This window comes from Lontra canadensis, unplaced genomic scaffold (genome assembly GCF_010015895.1).
Source record: "Lontra canadensis isolate GAN:19392208 unplaced genomic scaffold, GSC_riverotter_1.0 scaffold181, whole genome shotgun sequence".
NCBI lineage: Eukaryota > Metazoa > Chordata > Mammalia > Carnivora > Mustelidae > Lontra > Lontra canadensis.
In genome coordinates this window covers 1,668,455-1,695,802 of record NW_022631175.1, presented here as the reverse complement: position 1 = coordinate 1,695,802, position 27,348 = coordinate 1,668,455, and the positions used below count along the sequence as shown (strand labels likewise).

At 43.5% G+C, this 27,348-nt stretch overlaps 1 protein-coding gene across 1 annotated transcript; it reads left to right on the top strand.

Moving 5' to 3' along the window:
* The first annotated feature begins 7,850 nt into the window (after positions 1-7,850).
* On the top strand, positions 7,851-26,780 carry ZNF354B (zinc finger protein 354B). The gene is made up of 4 exons (XM_032846794.1): positions 7,851-8,704; positions 12,497-12,623; positions 13,340-13,435; positions 24,747-26,780. Exons 1-4 carry the CDS (start codon positions 8,672-8,674, stop codon positions 26,324-26,326), a joined length of 1,836 nt encoding a protein of 611 aa, XP_032702685.1. The 5' UTR covers positions 7,851-8,671; the 3' UTR covers positions 26,327-26,780.
* The last annotated feature ends 568 nt before the right edge of the window (positions 26,781-27,348 follow it).

Here is a 27,348-nt window from a genome sequence, read left to right as displayed (position 1 = left end):
TACTCAATGGGGAAAAGCTAAAAGCTTTTCCTCTAAAATCAGGAAAACAAGGATGTCCACTCTTGCCACTTTCACTCAACATAGTACTACAAGTCCTAGCCAAAGCAATCAGACAATAAAAAGAAATAAAAGCTGTCCAAATTAGAAAAGAAGTAAAACTGTCGCTATTTGAAATGACCTGATAGTATATATAGAAAACCCTAAAGACTCTACCAAAAAACTTTAGAAGAAATGAATTCAGTCATTTCAGAACACAAAATTAATATACAGAAATCTATTACATTTCTATACACTAATAATGAATACTCAGAAAGAGAAATTAAGAAAAAAATCCCATTTATGATTACACCAAAAAGAATAAAACACCTAGGAACAAATTTAGCCAATGAGGTGAAAGACCTGTACTCTAAGACTATAAGACAATGTGGATAAAAATTGAAGATGATATGAATAAATGGAAAGATATACAGTGTTCATGGATTAGAATAATATTGTTAAAATGTTCATACTACGCAAGCAATTAGCAGATTTAGTTCAATCCTTATTTTTCACAGAAGTAGAACAAATAATACTAAAATTTGTATGGAACCTCAAATAGCCAAAGCAATCTTGAGAGAGAAGAACAGACCTGGAGGCATCACACTCCCTGATTTCCAATTATACTACAAAGCTAGAGTAATCCAAACAGTATGGTACTGGCACAAAAACATAGATAAAGCATAAACACACAGGTAAATGGAACTGAGACCCCAGAAATAAACCCACATTTATATGGTCAATTAGTCTTCAATAAAGGAGGCAAGAATATACAAGGGGGAAAAGACAGTCTTTTCAATTAATAGTACTGGGAAAACTCAACAACTACATGCAAAAGAATGATGCTTTCTTACACCATATATAAAATATAAACTCAAAATGGATTAAAGATTTAAATTAAGACTGGAAAGTGGAAAACTCCCAGAAGAAACAAAGGTAGTAAGATCTTGGACATCTGGTCTTAGCAGTATTTTTTTGCATTTGTCGCCTCAGGCAGGGCAACAAAAGCAAAAGTAAACAAATAGGACTACATAAAATAAAAAAAAGGTTTTGCATAGTGAAGGGAACCATCAACAAAATGAAAAGGCAACCTACTGAGTGTGAGACAATACTTGAATATAACCAATAAGGATTAATACCCCAAATATGTAAAGAACTCATACAACTCAATATAAAAAAAACCCAAACAATCCAATTTAAAAATGGGCAAAGGACCTGAAGAGATAGATCTCTGAAGAAGACATGTAAATGGCCGACAGACACACGAAAAGATCCTCACCATCACTAATTATCAGGGAAGTACAAATCAAAATCACAATGATTTATCACCTTGAACCTGTCAAGATGGCTATTATAAAAAAGACAAGAAATAGGGCACCTGGGTGGCTCAGTGGGTTGAGCAGCTGCCTTCAGCTCAGGTCATGATCTCGGGGTCCTGGGATTGAGTCCCACATAGGGTTCTCTGCTAGGTGGGGAGCCTGCTTCCCTCTCTCTCTTTGCCAAATAAATAAATAAAATCTTAAAAAAAAAAAGACAAATAAAAGTGTTGGTGAGGATGTGGAGAAAAGGGAACCCTGTGCTCTGTTAGTGGGAATGTAAATTGGTGTGGCCACTGTGGAAAACAGTACAGAGGTTCCTCAAAAAGTTTAAAGTATAAATACCAGGTAATCCAGCAATTCCACTTCTGGGTATTTAACCAAAGGGAGAAAACCCCATTAAATCAAGAAGTTACATGCACCCCTATGTTCATTTCAATATTATTTACAGTAGTGAAGAAATGGAAACAACTTCTGTGTCCCACAATAGATGAACGGATAAAGAAAATGTGGTATGCATATATAGTAGAATATTCCTCAGCCATAAAAAAATCTGTGGCAAAATGGATGGACTTAGACAATACTATGTTAACTGAAAGAAGTCAGAATACATTTATCATGATGATCATTTCCTTATATAAATGTTGAATAACTATGCTGTACACATCAACTACACTTCAATTAAAAGAAAATAATTACCAGTAACTATGCACTCCTGGGGAAGTCTTCACATATTCACAGCAAATCCACATTCACATCTGTAAATCCTCAAAAAACTCATGAAGGGGTAGACCAGTGTATACAGAATGTTTATAGCAGCATGATGCTTTTTCAAAAATTTTTTTATTGTGGTAAAATATAAGTAACATAAAATTTACCATCTTAACCAGTTTTAAGTGTACAGTTCAGTGGTCTTAAAGTCATTCATAGTGTTGTACAACCATAACCAGAATCCATCTCCATCTCTCCATCTTGCAGAATTAAAATGCTATACTCCCCTTTCCCCTGCTCCCGCCCCCGCAACCACCATTTTAAAAATCACCATTTTACTTTCTGTAGAGTCACACACTATTCGTCTTTTTGTGACTGGCTTAAAAGAAAACAGCATGTTTTCTTAAAAATTATTACTCTGATCTGAAAATGAAAAACAAAAACAACAAATCTTGAGATACAATCAGTATTCAAGCCTATAGTGAGCCCTTTGATTAATGTGAGACAAAGGATTTTTAGTTTGTGTTCAGGTTCTTTCCTGCTTCTTGTTCTTTTCTGTTTCTTTTCTGGCCTTCTCATGGGTTACTCAAACATTTTCATAATTCCATCTTGATTTATGCAGTGTTTTAGAGTATATCACTTTGTATAGTTTTTTTTGGCAGTTGCTCTAGATATAACAGTATGCATACATGAACTAGCAGTCAGCCAAGTGCAGAAACCCTACTTCCACTTAGGACCCTTTTCTTCCCCACTTTTAAAATATAATTGTCTTAAATATTCCCACTATATATATATATATATAGAGAGAGAGAGAGAGAGAGAGAGAACATCAAATGGTGTTATTTTTGCCTCAACCATCATGTCTGATGTAAGACACTTAGAAGTAGGATAGTATAATATTCCTATTTTTCCCATTCTGATGTTCTTTTCTTTCAATAGTTTCAAGACTTTGTTGTTATCACGGACTTTGTTTAGAGGATTTCTTTTAGTTCTTCCTGAAGTATTTTAGTTTTTCCTTAGTTATCTTTTGAAAACATCTTTATTTCCCTTTTATTCCTGAATACGTTCACTAGATAGAGAATTCATTGCTGATAGTTCCTTCCATTGAACTTGAGAAAAATATGCAACTTCCTCTGGCTTCCATAGTTCAGATTGGGGCAGGAGGGTGGTTTCTCCAGTGGTATTTGATTGAAGGAAGGTGGGAATTACCAAGAAAGTTTTCTGTTTGGCCACCCTTTTCCTGGTTTTGACTAAGGGGAACAGGCTTAGAGCTTTTTTGGTCTGTGTCTGTTGGAGGTTCTTACATAGAAGCTTCTACAACACATTAGCTGAAAGATACGGGAGTGAAAAGGAGAAGGGAATTTACTACCATGTTGCTCCTCAGCCCTGAAGTTCCTTGCAGTTTGCCTTCTTCTTTTCACATTGCAGAGTCTTTTTTTTTTTTTAAAGAATTTATTTATTTATTTGACAGAGATCACAAGTAGGCAGAGAGGCAGACGGGGGTGGGGAGGGGGAGCAGACTCCCCGCTGAGCAGACAGCCTGATGTGGGGCTCAATCCCAGGACCCTGAGACCATGACCTGAGCTGAAGGCAGAGGCTTAACCCACTGAGCCACCCAGGCGCCCCTCACATTTCGGAGTCTTCTTATGTTTGTTTATTTATGCCCAGGGATTTTAGTTGTAAGAGGGATGACATAGGAGGAATGGTGGTCATCTCTTCTGGCTCAAAACCCCTAATACAGAGTTTTCCCCAATACTTTATTATGAAAAATTTCAAACACAAAGTAAAACTGAAATAATTTTACAGTCAACACCCATAAACCATCACCTAGATCTACTACTAATATGAAAAGGGGTCTACTTCTCAACTTGAGTGGATATTTTCAGGGGTTTTCTCTCTATAATGATGTGTTATTATTGGATTATATGTTCTAATTGCCTTTCTGTATATTTCACATTTTGAAAAGTATGAAAAATATGACCTTAGTTTGTTTCATACACACAACTGTGTGTAAGCACACATAATAGTATATATGAATAGATGTACTCAGTGTTTATTACTATTTCTTCATTCCACATACTGTACTATAAATACTATAAATTTCTTATAATTTTCACAATCAGGTAAACAACAAAGCACTTTACAAAAATTATGCATATGCAATATTTAAAAATGACCAAAATTTTGAACATTTCAATAAAGTACATATACAGGCAGTTTATATCAGAAAATATCTAAATGGCTCAATAAATATGAGATCATATTTAATTTCACAAGTACTCAAAGTTAGATATAAAAAACTTGCCCCCTTGAATAAACAAAAACTTAAAGAAAAAGCATTAAAAACAAAACAAAAACCCCAGAGTAAGCATGGGTGTTAGACTGTAAGGGCCTGCCCCTCCCAGAGGAACTAGCTTGTGGACCCCGGAAGTAGGGGCGGGGCAGGCCGGGTGGAGACGTCCAATCGGTGTGGCGTGGGTATATCCACTGGGTGAATTAGGATTCAAATGGCCGCCTGTGTAGGGGCGGGGCTCAACCACCCCCATAAAGGTTGGTCTGCGAGGCTGGTGAAGAAGGGAAGAAGGAGAGCTGTCAAAAGAGAAGAAGAAGCAGCAGAAGAGTCGGCGGGAGCAGCAGAGAGGAGTCAGCAGGAGAAGAAGAAGAGCTGTAAAAGCTCTTGTAAGAGCTATAAGGGCTGCCAGCGGTCCTGAGCCGCCAGCGGCTGAGATGCCAGCAGCCCCGCCCACACCGTGGCTTCAGCAGCGGCAGTGCCTCGGGGAGCAGCCCAGGCGCCTGCGGACCCAAGCCCCCAGCGGTCCCCAGCCATGGGGGGCCCCTACGCCAGCAGCCCCGCCCACACTGCGGCTTTGGCAGTGGCGCCTCGGAGAGCAGCGGAGCCACCAGCAGCCGAGACGCCAGTGGCCCGGATGCCAGCGGCCCCGCCCACACACTGCGACCCTCAGCAGCGGCGCCCCTGGGAACGGCCTAGACGGCAGCAACCTCACTGGGAACCCTAAGCCGCTGCCTCGCCGGAGCTGTGTCATTCTGGGGAGCGGCTTCGTCAGGGAAGAGGCCTCGGTGAACGGCCCTGCGGAAGCAGCATCGTCAGGGAAGAGGCTTCCTCCAGAGCGGCCTCGCCGGAGCAGCCTTGTCAGAGTGGTGTCATGGGAAGCAGAATCTGTGTCATCGGTGTTGTCCTTCCTGTCATCATTGCTGTCGTCATCGCCTCTTCTTGGGAGTGGCCCTGCCCGGGGAGCGACCTCACCAGCAGCGGCCTTCTTGGGAGCAGCTCCAACCAGGGAGCGGCCTCATCTGCGGAGCAGCCTCGTCCAGAGCGGCCTTCTTGAGAGTGACCTTGTCGGAATCATCATCGTCGTCTTTTCGTAAGAGACAGCCCTGACCGGTCAGTTTGATTTTTGATGCTTGGTGTGAAATAAAGCTTTGTTTGATTTTCGCTTTATATCAGTCTCGTTCCTTTGATCATGGACCCTAACAAGACATAGCACATATTATCACCAACTGCTATGGAAATAAAAATTGTAAAAGCTTCCAGGAAGGCAACTAGGCAATGGGCTCAGAATGCCACCAGTCCTTGATAAAGTCATTCAATTCAAGAAATTTAACTAAGAAAATAATCCTCAAAGATGTAGGTACAAGAATATTAATGGAGCGAAAACTTGGAAATAACATAACTAACAAGAAACGTTAAATAAGCTTAATTTAGTTAAATATATTTAACTAGATATAACAGTATATGTACAATACACATTAAATAAGCTTAATTTAAAGATATAGTTAAATAAGCTTTAATTAAATTAAGCCTACTTAACTATTTTGTTTATTTAGCTTATTTAACTATTTAACTATTAGCTTATTTAAATATTTAACTACCAGCTTATTTAACTATTTTAGTTAAATATGTTAGGGTCCGTAATCAAAGGAGCGAGACTGATAAAAAGCGAAGGTCAAGCAAAGCTTTATTTCGCACCAAGCATCGGGAATCAAACTGACAGGTCAGGGCTGTCTCTTGCAAAGAGGCGACCCCTCCCAGCCTCACAGACTGACTTTTATAGAGGTAGTTTAGCCTGGCTATACACAGGTGGCCAATGAGATTGCAGTACCCAGAGAAAACTGCACAGTCATGCTAGGTCGGCCATACACAGAAAAAAACGCTAGGTAACACACGGGTGGCCAATTGAATTTCAATTTACCTTAGTAGATATATGTGCGCCCCACTGATTGGATGTCTTCACCCGCCTGACCCGCCATTGTATCTAGGCTTTGCAATTAAGTTCCTCTGGGAGAGGCGGGGTCAATCTAAGTTCACTGCATAAACACAAAATGACACCCTCTGGCTAACCAGGCCCTTACAAAATATATTTTAAAATTTTAATTTGCCATAATGGAAGGCACTGAAGCCATTCAAAACATTCCTCAGGGAGAGTTATCTACTGGCAAATTCAAATGTCCAAGGTACATTCCTATGTGGGGGAAAAAACCAAAGTAGGTTACAATTGCTATCTGCAAGATTCCATTTTGCTAAAAGCAGGTCGGCAGCAAATGTTCACCAAAACGTTAACCACTTTTGGGCGGTGGCATCGGGTACATTTTTCTTTCGTTTTTGTTGTTGTTGTTGTTTGTTTGTTTGTTTTTTCCCTATTTATAAAATCTCCCCAATGGGACACGCTCCCATCACGAAGAAAAGAGAACCATTGGCTTCTCCGCCCCTGGAACGCCCCTTCCCTTCACACCGCTGCTGCCAGGGGATCCCCACTCACTCTTCTGAATGCGCCCAGATGCCACCACCCTGCTTTCCTGTTTCTCCCCATAACGCTTATCCTCTAAAAATGTCACAGAATTACGTCCATGGCTTATTGGGTGCTTCCTTACCAACTCCCCCCAAAAAAGTTCTTGAAAGCAACGACCTTTGTTTTGTTCACTGATTCCCAACCACTTATGGCAGCCCTTGCCACAAGAAGATGCTCGAAACACGTTGGCTGAATGACCGAAGGGGAAATAAGTTTGTTCTCCGCGATTGTCTACTTGCCTTACTGTTATTGTGCCGATGTACAGCTACAAGACATGGCCCTTGGCGAATCGTTTCCTTCACAGGGAGTCCGGAGCCAGAGCCCTCGCCGCCCAAGCGGTGCGACCACGAGCCCGGAAGCGGAAACTCCGCACTGACAGGCTCGCCCCTCCCAGCCCCGCCAACCAGAGCGGAGAACTACACTTCCCAGAATGCGTAGGTTCTCGCCTGGACTACATTCCCCAGGGGTATTAGCGGCCTTCCCTAACTCGCCCCCTGCCCCGCCCCTCTGGACAGCCGGCTTTTGCAGCCCACGGCTCCCGGCCTGAGTTCAGCCCAGTGAGGTTAGAGACCCGAAGAAGGGGTCCAAACCCCGGGCTGCTGTCCAACCGGGCAGTGCCGGAGCCTCCGCCTGCAGAGCACGGCCGGGAGGCGCAGACCCCGGAACCCCGAGGCCTGGGCGAGGTGAGCGGCGGAAGGTCGGTTGAATGCGGGACAGAGGGAGGACCCCGGCCTTGGGAGGACCCCGCGCCGGGGCACGGGGCACAGGCCGGAGGCTCACGAGCGGGGCCTTTGTAGGCGCGCGCAATGGGGGCCAAGGGCTGGCACCACCACACCAGCCGTCCTGCGGACGTGCCGCTGACCGCGGCAGGTCGGGCACCTATCCCCACCGGCCCAGGCCCTGGTCACACTCCTACTCCCTTCGGACTCGTGCCCGGCGTTCTACCTGCCGGGCCATGCCAGCGTTTGGATTTGCTCCCGGCTGTCCGTGAACGTGAGTAACTGTTTTTCCACCCCTGCCCGGCGCCACTGCCTTCCCGGGCTGCAGGCGCAGAGATGTGTTTTCCGATAGAAGTGAGTTGCCGGCTTCCCTCTCCCCCAACGGCAGAATCTGGACTGGAACCCAGGATTTCGGTCTCTGTGACTGCTCCTCCAGCCGGCAGCCCTCCGGCCGCCATCGGGAAACTGCTGTCGTCCGTTTCCCAAGCACTTTTCTCTAAAAAACCTGGAAGGAGATTCCTTGACAGGAGGGGGAGGAGTTGGGGGCGGGTGCAGCTTGAGGTGGAGAAGAGTTGTCCCCTGCGGGCAGTGAGGTTAGAGCCCGTGCTGTGGAGGCGCGCGGTACGGATCCCGGTGCACCCTCACTGGCTGTGTGCACTGGGCAAGTGGCTCCCACTCTGCCCTCAGTTTCCTGATCTGTAAAATAGGCGTGGACAATGGCAGCTATGCTGCGGGACTGAACGATGTGAGCCGTGCCTGGCCCCTGGGGCAGGTTCAGTGAGTTGTTGCTGCTACTGAAGCTGGAGTCCTAGTCTTTTTTCTCTGAGCCAGAGGGGAAGAGTTGGGCCCCGGGCCACTGTGGGCTGGCCCTTGTCTCTGGGCCTGTCCAGCTCCAGCTCCTTCTGACTGCCCTCTCCGAGGGCACGTGGCCTCAGTCCTCAGGTGGTGGAAGGATTTCAGAGCTGGTGATTCTCAGGGGTGGAAAGCAGAAGGGGCTTCTCTGTCCTGGCTCCCTTTTTCCTCTTTCAGCTTTGCCTTTGGAGACTCCACCCACCCTCAGGGAAGAGCCCAGAAAGAAGATATGGCTATTGGACGGAGGGAAGCAACGTCTCATGTGAGTTCATTGATATCTTTGGTCTTAGAAACAGATATATGAAGTCCTCTGCTGCATGCAGTCTTCTGCAGGACCCGGAGCCCAAGCCCTTTCCTCCTTCAAGAGTAGATCCACCCAGGGGGAGGGTGGATTCTGTAGGGAATGTTTGCCTCCTCCCTGCTAATCCATGTCTAGTGTTTCTCTTTTCTTTTCCTAACAGACACTTCTTTTTTTTTTTTTTTTTTAAAGATTTTATTTATTTATTTGACAGAGATCACAAGTAGGCAGAGAGGCAGGCAGAGAGAGGGGGGCAGGAAGCAGGCTCTCCGCCGAGGAGAGAGCCCAATGAGGGGTTTGATCCCAGGACCCTGAGATCATGACCTGAGCCGAAGGCAGAGGCTTTAACCCACTGAGCCACCCAGGCGCCCCCAGACACTTCTTTTTATCCATTAATCTCAATTCAGTGTATGATTACTAACTTGAGAGGTGAGATGCCACGTGGGGACAGAACACACACACACACACTCACACACTTGGCAGCTCCTTTCTGGCCCTGCTTCCTTGGCTCGCCCTGGTCTCCTTCCCTACCCTTGTTTTTTTTTTTTTAAGGATAACCTCCCTAGACTTCTCCATCCCATCATTGTCCGTTTTTTTCTCCCTCTTTGTGGATCACGTGCCTTGTTTCTGTACTCTCTTGAAAATTGTTCTGGACCTGCTATTTTCATCCTTCCCTTGTTGGAAACAGGGGAGGGACCCAGTCCAGGTGAGCCAGTGCCTGACCAAGGAATAGCCGTGTTGGAGGGGACACAGCTGGAGAGATCTCTGGACTCCAAGGGCAGAGAGAAGGCTCCCCAGGAGGGAGCAGGGAGGGGTGTACAGGATATCAGGAGTGGGGAGGCAGGGTCTCCAGTGGGTAGGAAGCGGGGCTTGAAGCCAGACTGCCAGGCTTGAACCCATCTCCTTGGTTACGTGGGCCTTGGACAGATGTGCCTGTTTCCTCACCTGGACAATGGGAATAACAAACATGCCGACCTCATGGGACAGGTGAGAGGGTCACACAAGTCAGTGTATGGGAAGTGTTTGGATTAGGGCTGGGCACTAGCAGACGCCCAACAAGGGGTGGTCGTGGGAGCCGGATAGTGTCACTGAAGTGCTGATACCACTCATGCCAACAGATGGGACCTGCTGGACCGTGTTGCTGGGACTTGTCCTTTCACTGCTCATCTGCATCTGACAGTCATAGTGTTGGGTGTCTGCCTGAGGGCGTGGCCTTTTCATGCTCACACTGGTGCAGCAATGATCATCCCCATGTTTCACACTAGCAAACTTGAGGCTCAGAGACATCCAGTAACCTGAATTCAAACCCCAGTGTGTCTGGCCACTGGTCCAGGCTCGTCACTGCGCAGCCATTCCCCTGGTGCCTCTTTCGGATCCCAGGGCAGCCCCAAACCCCGTGTTCCCAGAGCCCTTCTCCACTGTTGTGTTGATTTGGGGCCCAGGAAATGCGGTGGTGGTTGGTCCCGGGCTGGGACTGGCCGGTGCATATTTCTAAAGCTTTCTTCTCTAGTTCCCACAGACTGACCTTGCTCTCTTGCCCAGAATATTCTCCATCCCTGCAGGGGAGTGAATGCATGTGGCATTGTCCCTAACCTCACCTGCTCCCATGTGCCCCTACTGCATGGGCTTGCGGGTAAAGCCCAGCAACACCAGAGAGAGAATGTACCAAGTGCTGGCTTAACAGAAGACTTTAATTATTGTCCTGCCTCTGCCGCTGGTAAAGTAGGTGGCCTGTGGTCTTGACTGTCCTGGACCAGATTCTGGTCCTTATCTCTAAAATGAGGATAGAGCTGGGAGATGGTATACAGTCCTGCCCAGGTACACATTCTTCTTTCATTGATCCAATGTGTTTATCTTGTCTGCCAGCTGGACTGTAAATTCTTTGAGAGCAAAATTATTTCTCATATTCCTCCCTAATATGTAAATAATTCGATTTTTTTCTTACCATAAAGATACTGTATAATCATGGTAAACATTGTAGAGAATAAAATATGCACATATGTGTGCATAGATGTATAGATATATGTGTGTGTGTGTGTGTGTGTAGAGTTGACCCTTGAGCAACACAGGTTTGAACTGGGCAGGTCCAGTTACCCATGGATTTTTTTCGATCAATACAGTAGAGTACTGTAAATGTATTTCTCTTATGCTTCTTTTTTGGTTTATTGTTTCAGAGAGAGAGCGTGCAAGTAGATGAGTGGAGACAGAGAAGAGAGATAGAATCTCAAGGAGATTCTGTGCTGAGCACAGAGCATGATGCGGGGCTCGATCCCATGACTCTGAGAGCGTGACCTGAGCGGAAATCAAGAGTCAGAGACTTAACCAACTGAGCCACCAAGCGCCCCTTATGATTTTCTCAATAACATTTTCTTTTCTCTAGCTTATTTTAGTGTAAGAATATAGTATATAATACATATAACATGCAGAGTATGTGTTTATCGACTGTTTATTTTATCAGGAAGTCTTCTAGTCCACAGTAGGCTATTAGTAGTTACGTTTTGGGGGAGTCCAAAATTATATGTAGATTTTCGACTGCATATGAAGTCAGGGCCCCTAACCCCCTCCTTGTTCAAGGGTCATCTGTATATATTTTTTTCATATATTCAAAAGAAAGTAGAATCACCCTTAACCCCACCATCTGGAGATAATCACTGTCAATCATTTGTTGTGTATCTCTCAGCATCATTTATATATATATATATATATAAATTTTTATCAGAAATGAGTACAAACTATACACTGATATATAACAAATATAAATATTTGTATTTAACATGATCATGGATGTCTTTTTGACAGATATTGACCTAACCATCAGTTGTACTGGTTCCATAGTATTTTATATTGATGTGAAAATAGCTAACATCTGAAGCTTTGGTAGGCCCCAGATATGGTATAATTACATTGCATGGATTATCTCATTTATTTAATAGCTCTATGTGATAGGTTGTGGGAGGCATTTCTGCAGTTAAGAATGGAGACTTGGACATGTCCCTGGACTGGAATCCCAGGTGTCCCACTGACTAGCTGTGAGACTTCAGGCAAATTTATCCTCTCCATGGCTGTTTTCTGTCATGTAAATGGAGACAGTGATAATATCTTCTCTTAGGTTTGTTGTGACTTTTAGATAAAGATTATATTAAAGATTAATAGGTAACTGAATCAGAAAAAAGAAAGATCAATAGAAAGCTCTAGGGATTGTACCTGGCCCGTGTAGAGCATTTGGGAGTAGAGAGAGATTTCAGTTTCCATTATTTCTGTCCTCCAGCTTCAGTGAGCACTCAGTGCCCTCTGTTAGTGACCCTGCCCTTCATCATACGTGATGACCTAGCTTGTTTCTCATTTTTTTGGTATTACTAAAACCATGATAAATGCTCTATGTGCACTTTTGTGTACTGCTCATTATAGTAGAAATATAATAATTGGTGAGTTAAAGAATAAACATATTTTAAAGATTTTAATATGTATTATCAAATCCCCATCAGCAAGATTATTCTAATTAACACTCCAGTAGTCTTAATTCCTCCCTGCATCTCCTTATACTGGTTAACACAGGGCCTGGTAAGACTTTATGCTGCTCAGTATGTATTTGTCACTGGCCAATGGTTCATTGAACAAGAAATAACCTGAAACCTTAAGAAACCAGAATGACATCAGAAGCCTTTCATGGCAGCCCATCCTCCCCCCTCAACTGCCACCACCTTTACCCTGTGTGATGAGAGGTCCTGGGTGAACTGGGATGGCTTGTCATTACAGGTGTCGGTGACCTTCGAGGATGTGGCTGTGCTCTTTACACGGGATGAGTGGAGGAAGCTGGGTCCTTCTCAGAGAAACGTGTACCAGGAAGTGATGCTGGAGAACTACAGTAACCTGGTCTCACTGGGTAAGGGAATTTTCCCTGTAGATGAAAAAGACAGTAGCATAAGTCAGCACCTGCTTCCCTGCATAAAAGCTGTGGGGCATCAGGAACTTTCAGCTGAATTTGGCCTTGGGGTTGTGCACATTGTAAATAAATATTTAAAGCTTCTTTCCCACTGTAGGCATGGATTTGTCCCACACGTGGGACAGCTGACATACTTGTAGGTTAGAAATTCCCTCATAGTTAGGCAACATTTCCTGCTGTGATTTTCTGTGATTTGTTTGCTCAGTTCACAGCAGAAAGCATTGCTCAACTGTCTTCATTACCCTGCCGCCAGCCTTTCCCAATTCTCCCTTCCAGCCTGACAAATATGTATAATCCATCTTTGAAAGGGAGTCAGATTGTGCTTTCTCATTTTAAACAGGGCACTTGGTGTGGGTACCTGTTTACAAACATTTAGTCTGCAAATCTAACATATTTCCTCTTCTGTGGCAAGCCGTGGGTACTCTAGAGCTGCCTGTGTATCTGGTGGCATCTCTAACCTGCAGCTACTTCCCACACAGCCATGCCCTACAGGCCCCTTGCCTTTCCCCTCACACACGCCCTCACGTCCTGGGGGCACGGCTGGAGCACCCCACCGGAGCTCTTTGTACCATCCCCTGCGTTTTCCATTCAGATCCATGATGCAAAAGAAAACCAAGTCTTATCTTTCTCTTTTATTTTTTCCTGTTTCTGAGCAGGACTCCTGTTTTCCAAACCAAGAGTGATCTCCCTGTTGCAGCAAGGAGAAGATCCCTGGAAGGTAGAGAAAGAAAGTCCTGGAGGCCCCTCTCTAGGTGAGTGGGTGGGACCGAGCGGCGGGGGATGGGGGCGGGCAGCAGTCTTGCGGTAAGTGGACGGTGCGGCTCGGAGATGTTGGTCAGGAAGGTTTCTCCGGGGCCTCTGTCCTGGAGAAGTGACAGAGAGGGGACACTCGGGCCCCAGACACGAGCTTTCTCTTACTCTCTGGTAATCAATTCCCAAATGAATCTCTCAGGAGCTCTTCTTATTCGTCCCTGTTTTCAGAGGAGGGCTGCACATCGCGGATTCAGTCAGCAGTGTATTTAAGGAATGGCAGAGAATCAGTCTGACCGAGGCTCAGGGTTATGTGAGAAGAAGCCGAGGAAGGAAAGGGTGTCAGAAAGCTAGCAAAGCCGCATTACACTGGGCTTTGACAAGAGTCTCGGCCATGGGACCGTCCCATGGAAATGAAAGATTTTCAGCAGGAGACTGGAGTTCTGGGTATTTTAGAAAAATTGGCTTAAATGTGGAACAGTGTAAATGTCCTTTGGTGAGGACGTGGCTGGAGAAGTTGGAGCAAGTCACTGCTCTGGCATCGAGGGCCACTGTCGGAGACAAGAGCAGCTGGTGTGGACAGAGCTGGCGTGGTGCAGGGGGCAGCTACTGCTGTGTCACTGTTGATGCTGAAGGGCGATGACGTGGCTGTATGTGCATGTGTAATGTGTGCGGAAGTGCCGACAGAAAGGCTGGGGGGACGCACCTGAGCTGGTGCCAGGAGCTCCACGTGGAATGGGATCGAGAAGGGGCAGGATCAAAGAGGGCTTTAGTTGTATGTAATCTTAACATTTCAAAGAGGATAGATTGATGAAATCCTTATGTAATTTGAGTTTACTAAGAATAGTCACTTTGAAGCATGGTGGGGGATAGATTGAAAGTGAGGGAAAAGCTGATGGGGAATCTTCCTGGAGACACTTGCAGTAAGGTAGGTGAGATGTTTCTAGGGTGGGATAAAGGCATGGGCACTGGGGTCCAGAGGGAGGGAGAGGGGTCCCTTTGTTAAGGGTGTAGGGTGAGTTTGCTGTGGGGTGGTTCTCACTGGGGAGTGAGTGGAATGCCTGGGGAGAGATGCTCGTGGACAGCTGTACGAGGTCTATGGGAGCTCTGAAGGCAGGTCAGGGAGCCCTCGGTACAAAGGTGGCATTTGATGCCTCGAGCTGATCAGGCAAAGGCACAGAGCAGAGGACAGAATCCCAGGAAACCTCATCATTTACAAGGTGGGTTAGGAAAGAAGACTCTGGCTGAGCCTGAGACGTCATCAGAAGAGAAAAACGGGAGAGGCAACTGACAGGGAAGCTGGGGACAGAGAGCTGATGAGTGCGGGAGCATCCAGGTTTGAGTCCCCATCCCCTACTTTCCTGTCCCCTAATGAACAGTGCGTGAGCTCTGTGCTGGGCACTGGCCATACGACACTGGACAGAAAGACGCAGGTTCTGCCGGCTGGAGGTCACGGTTGGGTGGGGAGACAAGTGATGGTGCACTGAGTGCACACAGGGTGTCGAATGACCCCATACAATGGCTGCAGAGTGTGTGAGCGTGCGCAGCGGAAGGGGCGGTGTGGGCAGAGGCTTCCTGAGGAGGTGGGATCCGAGGATGTGGAGCCGGGTCCAGCCACAGGAAAGGTCCACCTGATTCCAGAGAAGGGAAGCCAGTGGGTGCTGCCGGGAGCCAGGAGAGCTCCACGGGGACCAGTGTGGGGAGCCTGGACACGGATCTGGTCTTGTCTGAGAGCCAGGCTGGGAGCCTGGGGACTGGGAAGTAGCCTGACCATGGCCCCAGGCGTACACTGCTGAGAGCAGCCTGCAGGCTGAGGGGGGCCTGTTGGTGTGGAAGGGAGGGCTGCTCCCCGCTACTGTCGGGTCCAGATGCGTCAGTGATGGCCTCTCATTCCGTGGGCCCCGCAGAGGAGCTGCAGGCCGGGCGCTCTCCCTCCCCAAGCCCCCAGGCCAAGGGAGCCTTCTTCCCTCCATACTCTGAGGTTTCTGCTGTGGGAACCACCTGTGTGTCTGTCTGTCTTACTCTGGTTTGGGAGAAAGACACAAGGTCTGGGAAGCGGGTAGAGGCCGCCATCAAGCGCCCAGAGCAGGCAGGAGTCTGTGAATCAGCCGAGGCTCTGCAGGGCGGCGTCTGGGCCGAGTCTGGCAGGAAAGATCTGAGGAAGAGAAGGAAGGCTCCGTCCCTTTCCCCGCACCTCGGGAGCCTCCCATCCAGGAACGCATCTCTCTGAGTGAAGCAAGTCATCGGTGGGTTCCGGGGAGTAAAAGTGTGACCAGAGTCTGGAGTCTGGAGCTGTGCTGAGAGGCGCTGGGCCCCTGGGGAATGGGGCTGGAGTCCTCAGCAGCCTCCTCCTTGGCGTCGGGGACATGTCCCTGAGGGTGGACCACGGGCGGGAGCCGGGAGGAAGAACAGCACAGCCGACTGGTAAGTGCACATCCCTGGACAGGGTGCACCTTCTCTCCTGCAGAGATGGCAGTCACCCCGGGGTGCCCCGGGAGTGCCTGCGTGTGTCTGTCTGTCCGTCCAGCACCCCTGGCGAGTCTCCATCTGCCAGGACTAACGTGGCCTCAGAATGGCTTCCCTCCGGAGTGCAGCTGGCTTCACCCTAAGCGCCGGTGAAGGACGGGGTGTTCTGGAAGTAGCTCAGGTTGTTAACTCTGGAGCAGACCGGAAACCTGCCCCTCCCGCAACCCAGTGACCAAAAAGCCCGTGCTCGGGGCACCTCTAGCGGCCTCCCAGTGGGCCGCCTTTTTAAAAAACATTTCAAAACTATTTGCAAATAGGAAAAACAGAAAAACAAAGGGTCATGGGGGGAATGTTTGAAGTGAGAGGTGGAAGGCGCTGGCAGGAGGGGTGTGAGTCTCCTCTGAGTCTCTTGCTGAGAAGGAACACACCTGGGGGGTGGGGGGGGGGGGGGGCGCTTTGCCTGAAGAGTTGTAATGAGGCGATTAAACCAGCCGGTACATCATGAGTTAGCTCTAAGCCTGAATGCGGAAACAGTCCTGAAATCTAAAATTTAAAAATGCAGGTATGATCTGGGTAAACAGTTACCTTCCAGTGAAAATGTGCTTTCCTTGCCTGCCACTTTCTCCTTCTTTGTCATCTCAGCGCAAGAAGCCTGGTGGGGGGACTGAACCCCCACCACGTGGTCAGCAGAGGGGTCCCTGGGGGCTGCCCCCACACAGAGGGTGGGGCCTCTTTTTCTAACTCGCACAAAGGTGCTGCCCTTAGCAGCCCAGTGACCCAGTAGGGTGGGGGTTTAAAGAATGAATCTCGGAGGAGGTGAAAGCAGAGAGCGGGTACTCATAGGCGCCTCTACTGTGTTTGGTCAGTCTTGTCCTTGTCCCCTGCCCCCTCTCCCCAGCAGTACCCTTGCTGGCCCTGCACCTCCCTCCTGCCACCAACCTCTGTTCCCATAGCTGCAAGAATGCTCTATTAAAAGGTAAATCAGGCCACCTCACTTCCCTTCAGAAAACCTCTCCTGGCTTCCTTCTTGATGTTTACATTTCAAAGAGATGGCTCCCAGAAGCTTAAGAAAAACCTCCTTGGTGGGGGCCTGGGTGGCTTAGTTGGTTAAGCAGTTAACCATCTGACTCTTGATCTCAGCCAAGGTCTGGCCCTCTGGGTTGTCAGTTCAAGCCCCACATTGGGCTCTGCACCTGGTGGAGCCTGCTTAACAACCAAGAACATCCTTAGGTTATAATGTTCCCGGAGGCTTATAGTGTTCACAGGTTTATATACATTTCATATCAAAAGCACAGAGGAAGGATTTAGAAATGCAAATTTTCTCAAAGAAATGCTTTGAGGAAAAGGTACAGAGCCCTCTTTCCCTTTGGAGCTCCCACCACAGAATTTTCCAGAGCAACTGTACTTTCACCTTCCCACCTGCTATGCAGGCATGGAGGTTTCAATTTATCTAGTGTTGCCAAACTTCTTATTGTCCCCTCATAATTTTTTATTATGGTAAAACACAAGTAACATAACATTTGCCATTTTGACTGTTGTTAAGTGTACAATTTAGTGGCATTCAGCTCATTCCCAAGGCCGTGCAACCATCCCCACCATCCAGGTGCCAGAAGTCCTCTCTAATCCCTTCCTGAAACTCTCTTCCCACTAAACACTAATTCTCCACCCACCTGTCTCCAGGCCCCTGCTAATCGCTGTTCTCGGTCTCTGTGTTCGACTCTCGTAGGAACCTCATAGAATTGAAATCTTATAGGGGTGCCTGGGTGGTTCAGTGGGTTAAAGCCTCTGCCTTTGGCTTGGGTCATGATCTCAGGATCCTGGGATCGAGCCCCATGTTGGGCTCTCTGCTCAGCAGGGAGCCTGCTTCCCTCTCTCTCTCTGCCTGCCTCTCTCCCTACTTGTGATCTCTGTCAAATAAATAAGTAAAATCTTAAAAAAAAAAAAAAAGAATTGGAATCTTAGAACACTTGTCATTTTGTGGCTGGCTTATTTCATTCCACATCGTGTCTTCAAGGTTCATCTACATTGTACATCTGTCAGAATTCCATTGTCTTAGGGCTGAACAGTATTCCATTACATGTCTGTGCCACACATGGTCTATCATTTGGTCTGGATATTTGGATGATTTCCATCTTCTGGATCTTGTGAATAATGCTACTCCGAACGTGGGTGTGCAAATACCTCTTTGGGTCCCTGCTTTTGGTTCTTTTGGGTACATTGGAGTGGAACTGCTGGATCACTTGGTAATTCTCTACTTAACTTTCTGAGGAACTACTATTTCCATTGTGGCCACATTAGTTTACATTCTCACCAGCAACGGAGCGGGGTTTCAAAGTCTCCACATCCTTGCCAGTATTTGTTATTTTCTGGTTTCTTTTGTTTCTGTTATCCATAGCCATACTCATGGATTTAAAGTGGTATCTGGTGGTTTTTGATTTATATTTCCCTACTGATTAATGATGTTGAATGGTCTTTTCATGTGCTTATTGGCCACTGATATATCTCCTATAGGCAAATGTCTGTTTTAAGTCCTTTGCCCATTTTTGTTTGTTTGTTTGTTTCTCTCTTTTCCTTCCTCCCTTTCAAATTCCAGTATAGGTCACATACAGTGTTATAGTAGTTTCAGGTGTACAATATAATGGTTCAACACTTCTCTCCATTTCTGTGTTCATCTTGGAAAGTGTACTCTTTAATTCCCATCAACTGTTTCACCCATTCCCCCCACCCCACCTCCTACCTGGTAACCATCAGTTTGTTCTCTGGAGTTGTCTGTTTTTTGGTTTGTCTCTGTTTTTGATGGATAGCACGTTCTGTATGTATCCATTAGCTCCCGTCGGTTTATTGTGTTGTTCAAGTCCTTTACTACTTCTTTTCGTCTGGTCGTTTTATTCCTTATTGAAGGTAGGGCATTGAAATCTCCAACTATTATGGTAGAACTATTTCTCCCTTAAGTTTTGTAAATTTTTACTTCATGTGTTTTGAGGATGTGTTATTAGGTATGTAAATGTTTGTAATTTTAATGTCTTCTTGCTGAATTGAACCTTTTATGACTATACATCATCCTTCTTTGTCTCTTATAACTTGTTTCCTAAAGTTTATTTTGTCTGATACTAGTAAAGCCAGTCCAGCTCTCTTTTGGTGCTTCTATTTGCGTGAAGTAGCTTTCTGTCATCTCACTTGCAACCTATTTATGTCTTTGGCTCTAAAGTGAATTTCTTATTCAAACAAAAAACAGTCTCTGAATTACAGAGAACAAACTGGTAGTTGAGGTGGGTGGGAAGAGGGGTGAAAGAGATAAAGAGGATCAAGAGTGCACCTACTTTTTTTTAAAAGATTTTGTTTATTTATTTGACACAGAGAGAGAGATCACAAGTAGGCATAGAGGCAGGCAGAGAAAGAGGAAGGCAAGCAGGCTCCCCACTGAGCAGAGAGCTGGATGCAGGGCTCAATCCCAGGACCCCGAGATCATGACATGAGCTGAGGCAGAGGCTTAACCCACTGAGTCACCCAGGAGCCCCCAAGAGTATATCCATTTTATAAGCACTGAGTAATGCACAGAATTGCTAACTCATTATTTTGTATATGAAACTTAGATACACTGTATGTTAATCATTCTTCAATAGAAAGAAAAAAGAAAAGAAGCCAGTCTTTTATAGACAGCATTTGGTTAGATTATGGGTTTTTCCCCCATTCTGCCAATATCTGTATTTTGACTGGATAATTAAGTTAATGTATTTATATTTGAAGTAATTTCTGATATAAGGGACTCACTTCTGCCATTTGGCTTTTTTTCTATATACCTTATATCTCTTTGTCCCTGATTTCCTGCATTACTGTTTCCTTTTGTGTTTAGTTGATAAACATTTTAATTCCCCTCCAATTTTCTTTTATATATATTATGTAGGTATTTTCTTTTTGGTTACCATTGGGATTATATTTAACATACAAAATTCATAACACTGTGATTTGAATTTATACCACCTTAAGTACAATAATGTATAAAATCTCTGCTTCTGTATACTTGCATCCTCATCCCCTTTCAGTTACTGTTGTCACGGACTGCATCATTATACATTGTGTGACTTAAAACACAGACCAATGATTTAAAAAAAAAATACTTTATTTATTTATTTGACAGACAGAGATCACAAGTAGAGAGGCAGGGGTGGAGGGGAAGTGGTCTCCCTGCTGAGCAGAGACCACGATGTGGGGCTCAATCACAGGACCCTGAGATCATGACCTGAGCCGGAGGCAGAGGCTTAACCAACTGAGCCACCCAGGCGCCCCTCTTTATCATTTTCGAAGGATGGTTTACCAGATGGAGAATTCCCTTTTGAGGTGTTTTTTTTTTTTTTTCTTTCAGCACTCAGACTATATCAACCCAATACTTTCTTGCTTCCAAAGTTCCTGATGAGAAATCTGATAATCTTAATGAAGATCCTTTGTATGTTATAAGTCTTGTTTCTCTTTTGCTGCTTTCAATATTCTCTTTTTGGCTTTGGGTTTTGACAGTTTGGTGATAATATGTCTCATTGTTGGTCTCTTTGCCTTTATTCTTTTTGGAGTTCATTATGCTTCATAAATTTGTAGATTCATATCTCACATCAAATTTGGGAAGTTTTCAGCCATTGTCTTCAAATGCTCCTTCTCCCCTCTTTCCTCTTCCCTTTTAGGATTTCCACAATGCTATTTTGGTCCATTCGATGGTGTCCCACAGATCTCTTAGGATCTCTCCACTTCAATATTTTTTGTTGTTCATCCTCAGACTCAGTAATTTTAATATGGCTTATCCTCAAGTACACTGATTTTTCTGCCTGCTGAAATCTGATTTTTTAGTTTCTCTAGTGAAATTTTCAGTTATTACACTTTTCAACTCCAGAATTTCATTTTGTTTTCTTTCTGTGTTTTCTATTTTTCTCTCTCTTTATTGATATTTCATTTTTTGAAAAAATCATTTTCATGGGCTTTACCCATATCTTTCTTTAGCTCTCCTGAGCATCTTAAAAAGTGTTGTTTAAAAGTTTTTGTGTGGCTTATTTGTGGAGCATAACAAATAGCATGGAGGACAAGGGGGAGATGGAGAGGAGAGGGAGTTGAGGGAAACTGGAAGGGGAGGTGAACCATGAGAGACTATGGACTCTGAAAAACAATCTGAGGGTTTTGAAGGGGCGGGGGTGGGAGGTTGGGGGATCCAGGTGGTGGGTATTGTAGAGGGCACGGATTGCATGGAGCACTGGGTGTGGTGCAAAAATAATGAATACTGTTACGCTGAAAAAATTAAAAATTAAAAAAAAAAAAAAGTTTTCGTGTGGGGTGCCTGGGTGGCTCAGTCAGTAAGGATCTGCCTTCGGCTCAGGTCATGATGCCAGGGTCCTGGGATAGAGCCCCTCATTGAGTTCCCTGCCCAGCAGGAAGCCTGCTTCTCCCTCTCCCACCCCCCTGCTTGTGTTCCCTCTCTTGCTGCCTCTCTCTGTCAAATAAAATCTTAAGAAAAATTAAAAAAAGTTTTTGTGTAGTATATCCACCTTTATTTCTTCCTCATAGATGTCTTTTGTCTATTTATTTTGTTGCTCTGAATGAGTCATATCTTTTTGTGTGTGTGTGCCTTCTGATTTTTTGTTGCCAACTAGACATTTGAATTTTATAATGTCATAACTCTGGGAACTAGATTTTTCCCCTTTCCCAGAGTGATTTCCTTCTCATATATTTCCTCCTTTTCACAAAGAGAGGGCTACTTTAGTTATTTGATAAAGCCTCTGCCAGGCCAGCTTTATTACTGTAAGATATTTGAATTTGGGTAAATTGCTTACTATTTGAGTCTAGTTTTCTCATGAAATGAAAATATTATCCTAAGTGATTTCCAAGTTTCCAGCTAGTCCTAGAGTTCTGTATTTCTACATAATTGAATTATTTTATCATGTTGTTGATGGGGAATATGACTAATACTGCTGAAGTTACTAATCTTATGTCAAGTTTAAAAGTCCATAATTGTTATATTTGGAAAATATTATTTGACCTACAGTATGTCCAAATCAATTCAGTAAAATCACTTTACAACAGGGAAAAATGATAGTTGTATATATGAATACATGTATTTTTACATATAACTAATTTTTTATTATTGTCAGGTGTCTCTGTGCCATGGACCGGCCTGAGATATAAACCAAAGGTATTCTCATGTCTTTTCTGAGCTTCTGCCCTTCCCTTGGCATGTATGGTGACCTTCTAAATTTCCCATGTATGCAGTTAGTTTTGGATGTCCTTATAAATATGTTTGCCCAATGTGGGAAAAAGGTAAAATGTGAATGGGAGAGGGTAGGGGAAAGACAGGCTCTGACCCTTAAATCCCCTGGCAGTTGTTTCAGCCAGTGGGGCAACAATGGCAGGTTGCCTTTGTGTCTGTACCTCCATGACCCCAAGCAATAATCCTCAGTCAGAACTCAGATCTACAGTAATTGAAGAACAAGGCTCTTTTCACCCTAGCTTCTGCAAGCCACCTAAGGACTGTCAGTATAGCTGCCTGCCATGGGGCTGCGGGCTGGGGCATGGGTAGCGGCTAGCGACTGAACTACCTACAATTTATCAACCAGGCTTTGCCCTAGAAGCTGCCAGCCTTCAGTTAGATTCCACAGTTTCAAAATCATTGGAGCAGCCAGATTCTGCCAGTTCATTTGTTGTCTTAGGTGGGGAAACATAATCCTGGAGCTTCCTACTCTGCCATCTTCCTTAATGTCCACTTATTACTCTTTTGACTCACATTTATTTTACAAGGTTTGGCATTTTCTTTCTTCTTTCTCAAGTAATGTTGACGAGGAGGATTTGGATAGAAGTCTCACAGTTAGCTGGTAATGAGTGTGGTAAAACCTTCCATCACCACTTAAAAGTGGGTGATGGGTGGGCACTTGTTATGATGAGCACTGGGTGTTATATGTAAATTCTACTCCTGAAATCAATATTACAGTATATGTTAACTAGAATTTAAATAAAAATTTTAATAAACAAAAAAAGAAGTCTCACAGTTATAAAGTTATTTCTTATCATTTGGTAAAGTTTGACAGTTTGCTTACTATCCACCTACCATTGTCTTCAGTTACCCAGAAAGCTTTGGTATTTACTATTTCAACATAAGTTTTATCATTCTGTAAGTATTCTGATTTTTTACTTAGGAAGTATATTTTTTTAAGTGAAAGTGTTTTTTTAAAGATCTTTTCCTTTGTATATTGATATTTTAAAATTCATGTGCAGAAACCTTTTAAAATTGCAAGTCTCTTATTAGATATGATCTTTAAGAGGAAAAGGATTAACCCACTCACTCTTATGCAAGGAATGACAGAAAAGTGGAAGAAGATTTAGTTTTTAGTTTATTATGGAAACTTTAAGCATACACACACACACACACACACACACACACACACAATTTGAAACACTGGATTGTCACAGCTTGAGGAAGGGCAGGAGTGGTAGAAAGGGTAGGTGCTGATGCACAGGGCAGCCCCACACCAAAGAATTATCTGTCCTCAAATGTAAGCTGAGTCCTATCTCTATATAGGACTTAAAATATCTTTACATACTTTCTTTAAAATATCATTATATTTTTATAACATTGAGTGGTTCTATCCAAGCATAGGAGTGGTTGTTCCATTTGTTTAGGTATACTTTAATATCATTCAGGACTATTTAAAATTTTCCTCATATAAGTTTTTTTAATATTTGTTGTAAATTCATTCCACCAATTCTTTGGTAGTGTCAATGAAGATTATTGACTTCAGCATGTTAATTTTATATCTGCTACAAGACTGATCAAGTTTTATCATTGATTTTCTGGAGTTATGTAGATAGGGTATTATAACACCAGCAAATAGAGGTAGGTTTATTTCCTCATTTCCTCTTTACTCATCCTTGTTCATCTAATTGGTTTTTCTTATGTAACTGAATTGATTAAGATATCTACTAGGAATGTTGAGTAGAAGTGAAAATAATGGGCATTCTTGTCTTGTTCTTTTTTTTTTTTTTTTTAAAGATTTTATTTTTAAGTAATCTCTATACCCATCATGGGGCTCAAACTCACAACCCCAAGATTAAAAGTCACATGCTCTACCTACTGAGTCAGCTAGACACCCATTGTTCTTGATCATAGCAGAAATGCTTCTAGTCTTTCTTCATTAAATAGGATACTGGTTTTAGGACCAAACTATATGTACTTTAGCATATTCAGGAAGTATCCATCAATTCTTATTTTCTTGAATGTTTTACTATCAGTGGTGCTGAGTTTTTTTGAAGGCTTTCTCACGGTCTCTAAGTATACTCACAGTTTTTCCCCTTCGGTACCTACTTTGTAAAATACCACAGTAAGTGGTAATAATAAGGGCAATGGATTGTTGGAGCTGGATTCACGAAAGGGTACACAGAGAAATTAACATTGGAACTGAATCTGAAGGCTACAGAGGAGTTTGGCACGTAGAAAAAGGAGGAATGACATTCAACATTAGAAACAATTACATAAATGAGAACAATGGCATATAAATAATGTAAAAGTCTGTCATAGGCTTTGGATATCAGACTGTACTTAATTCATACTTTTCTAATCCTGTCTTCCCATTCATTCTCCTGGTTGCCTTCCTTAAATGAGCTTCCTTTATTCTTTTAGTTACCCTAGTCCTTCTGCCTTCATCCATTATTGTTTTATATGTGTTACTTTCCTATTTTTTCCTCTTGCTAGTATCTTTTAGCCAGAAAGCAAACCCTTATTTAAATATCATTAGTATTTATTCTTTCTACACAGTAAGTCTCAGCCAATTGTGTGAATCATTAGTGGTTTTTTTTTTTTTTTTTTTTTTTTTTTTTCAGGTTGTAAGAGCAGTCCTAAAACTACAAAGTCAACTCAAACCCAAGATTCATCATTTCAGGGGCTAAGAAGGAAAAGACTCAAAAGGGATGAACCCTGGAGTTTCCTCTCAGAAAAACCCTGCATATATGAAGACAGATTAAAGAAACAAAAGGACAAAAATGAAAGTTTACAAATAATTTCAATCACCCATACAAAAATTCTCCCTGTAGAAAAAAGCCATAAAAATAGCAACTTTGGCCAAAATTTCAGCCTGAAATCAGTCTTTGTTAAGCAACAGAGGGTTGCTAGAGAAAAAACACCCTCAAAATATGAAATACAAAGAAATAGCTTCAAGCAGAATTCAAACTTACTTAGCCAACCAAAAATCAAAACAGCAGAAAAGCGGTATAAATGTAATATATGTGAAAAAGCCTTCATTCACAATTCTTCCCTTCGTAAACACCAGAAAAACCACACTGGAGAGAAATTATTTAAATGTAAGGAATGTTTGAAAGCTTTCAGCCAAAGTTCGGCTCTTATTCAGCATCAAAGAACTCATACTGGAGAGAAACCCTACATCTGTAAAGAATGTGGGAAAGCTTTCAGCCACAGTGCATCCCTCTGCAAACATCTAAGAATCCACACTGTGGAGAAATCCTATCGATGTAAAGAATGTGGTAAATCCTTCAGCAGAAGGTCTGGCCTTTTTATACATCAAAAAATCCACGCTCGAGAAAATCCCCACAGATACAATCCAGGTAGGAAGGCAGCCAGCACATCCCTTCCCGGATGTCAGAGAATTCACCTCAGAAAGAAGTCCTATTTATGTAATGAATGCGGCAACACCTTTAAGTCGAGCTCATCCCTTCGTTATCATCAGAGGATTCACACGGGAGAGAAACCTTTTAAGTGCAGTGAATGTGGGAGAGCCTTCAGTCAGAGCGCGTCTCTTATCCAGCACGAAAGAATTCACACTGGAGAAAAGCCCTATCGATGTAACGAATGTGGAAAAGGTTTTACTTCTATTTCAAGACTTAACAGACACCGAATAATTCATACCGGTGAGAAACTGTATAATTGTAACGAGTGTGGTAAAGCCTTAAGTTCCCACTCGACGCTTATCATCCATGAAAGAATTCACACTGGCGAGAAACCGTGTAAATGCAAAGTGTGTGGGAAAGCCTTCCGACAGAGTTCAGCTCTCATTCAGCATCAGAGGATGCATACCGGAGAAAGACCCTACAAATGCAACGAGTGTGGGAAAACATTCCGGTGTAACTCATCCCTTAGCAACCATCAGAGAATCCACACAGGAGAGAAACCATACCGGTGTCTGGAATGTGGGATCTCTTTTGGCCAAAGTGCAGCTCTTATTCAACATCAGAGGATTCACACAGGAGAAAAACCCTTCGAATGTAACACGTGCGGGAAGACTTTTAGACAGAGCTCATCACTTATTGCCCATCAGAGAATTCATACTGGAGAGAAACCCTATGAATGTAATGCATGTGGGAAACTGTTCAGCCAGAGGTCATCTCTTACTAATCATTATAAAATCCACATTGAAGAGGATTCCTTGAAAGTAGATTTGCATGTGTGAAAGCCTTAAACCAAAGCTCAGCAGGGTATACATACTTGAGATTGATTTAATAAATGTCATGATCATAAGAAAACTTTTCTATTTTAATTTTGTCTCATCAGATATTAAATTCTAAGGACAAAGAGCTCTGACTATGTAATAAATATGTGGAAAACTTTCATACCTGTCAGTCACTTTTTAAAAAATATCCTAAGATAAGGGAATCACAATTGTAATTTGATTGCAAAACCACAATTTTGACCATCTGTAAGGTGGGGTTTTTCTATCTTTTTATACAGTATTATATACTATATGTGATGTATAAACATGAGAAAAATCTGGGTGTAGGAGTGCTGGATTTCTCATTAGAAAGACACCAACTGTATAAGCCAGTAGCACATTTATTAGAACTAACATTTTAATAGCAAACAGAACTGATCTTAAAATATATGCATATGTAGACCAAATAATAGATAAAAAAAAAAACAAAACCCTGGAAACTACCTCAGTCTCTGGAATTTGCCTTTTCCTAAATTGTTGTCAAACTTTGTGCATGGTTTTCATTAAAAAAGAGAAAGGAAAAAAAGGTGTTCTCTTACTCCTTTATTCTTCTAGTTGTTTCCAAACTACATCTAACAGTCTCCCAAAAAGTTTTTGCACAATTTCTAATTTTGTTCTCAGAAATATATTTATTTGTTGCATTGAAGTCATTTATTGTTGAACTGTACTTGCTGTGTTCTGCAGTCAAATGCTCTACCACTGAGCTATACCCCCCAGTTGCTGTGTTCTGAACAGCATGTTAATTTAAGTAGAAAAAATATAGTTTGTTTGGCAGTCACTTCAAGGTTAAACCTATTAGTATATTTTTTAGTTGGCTGCAAAAGAAATCTTAAGAAATAATTTAAAGAATATGTCACTGTGGCAAAGTCTTAAAGAAACCCATTTCATGAAATTAAAGCATGCTTTCCCTACTTGAGGTTTTCAATTTTTTTAAAAAATTCAGACTGCAAAAGCAAATAAAGGAAATAATTCTAAACCTTAGA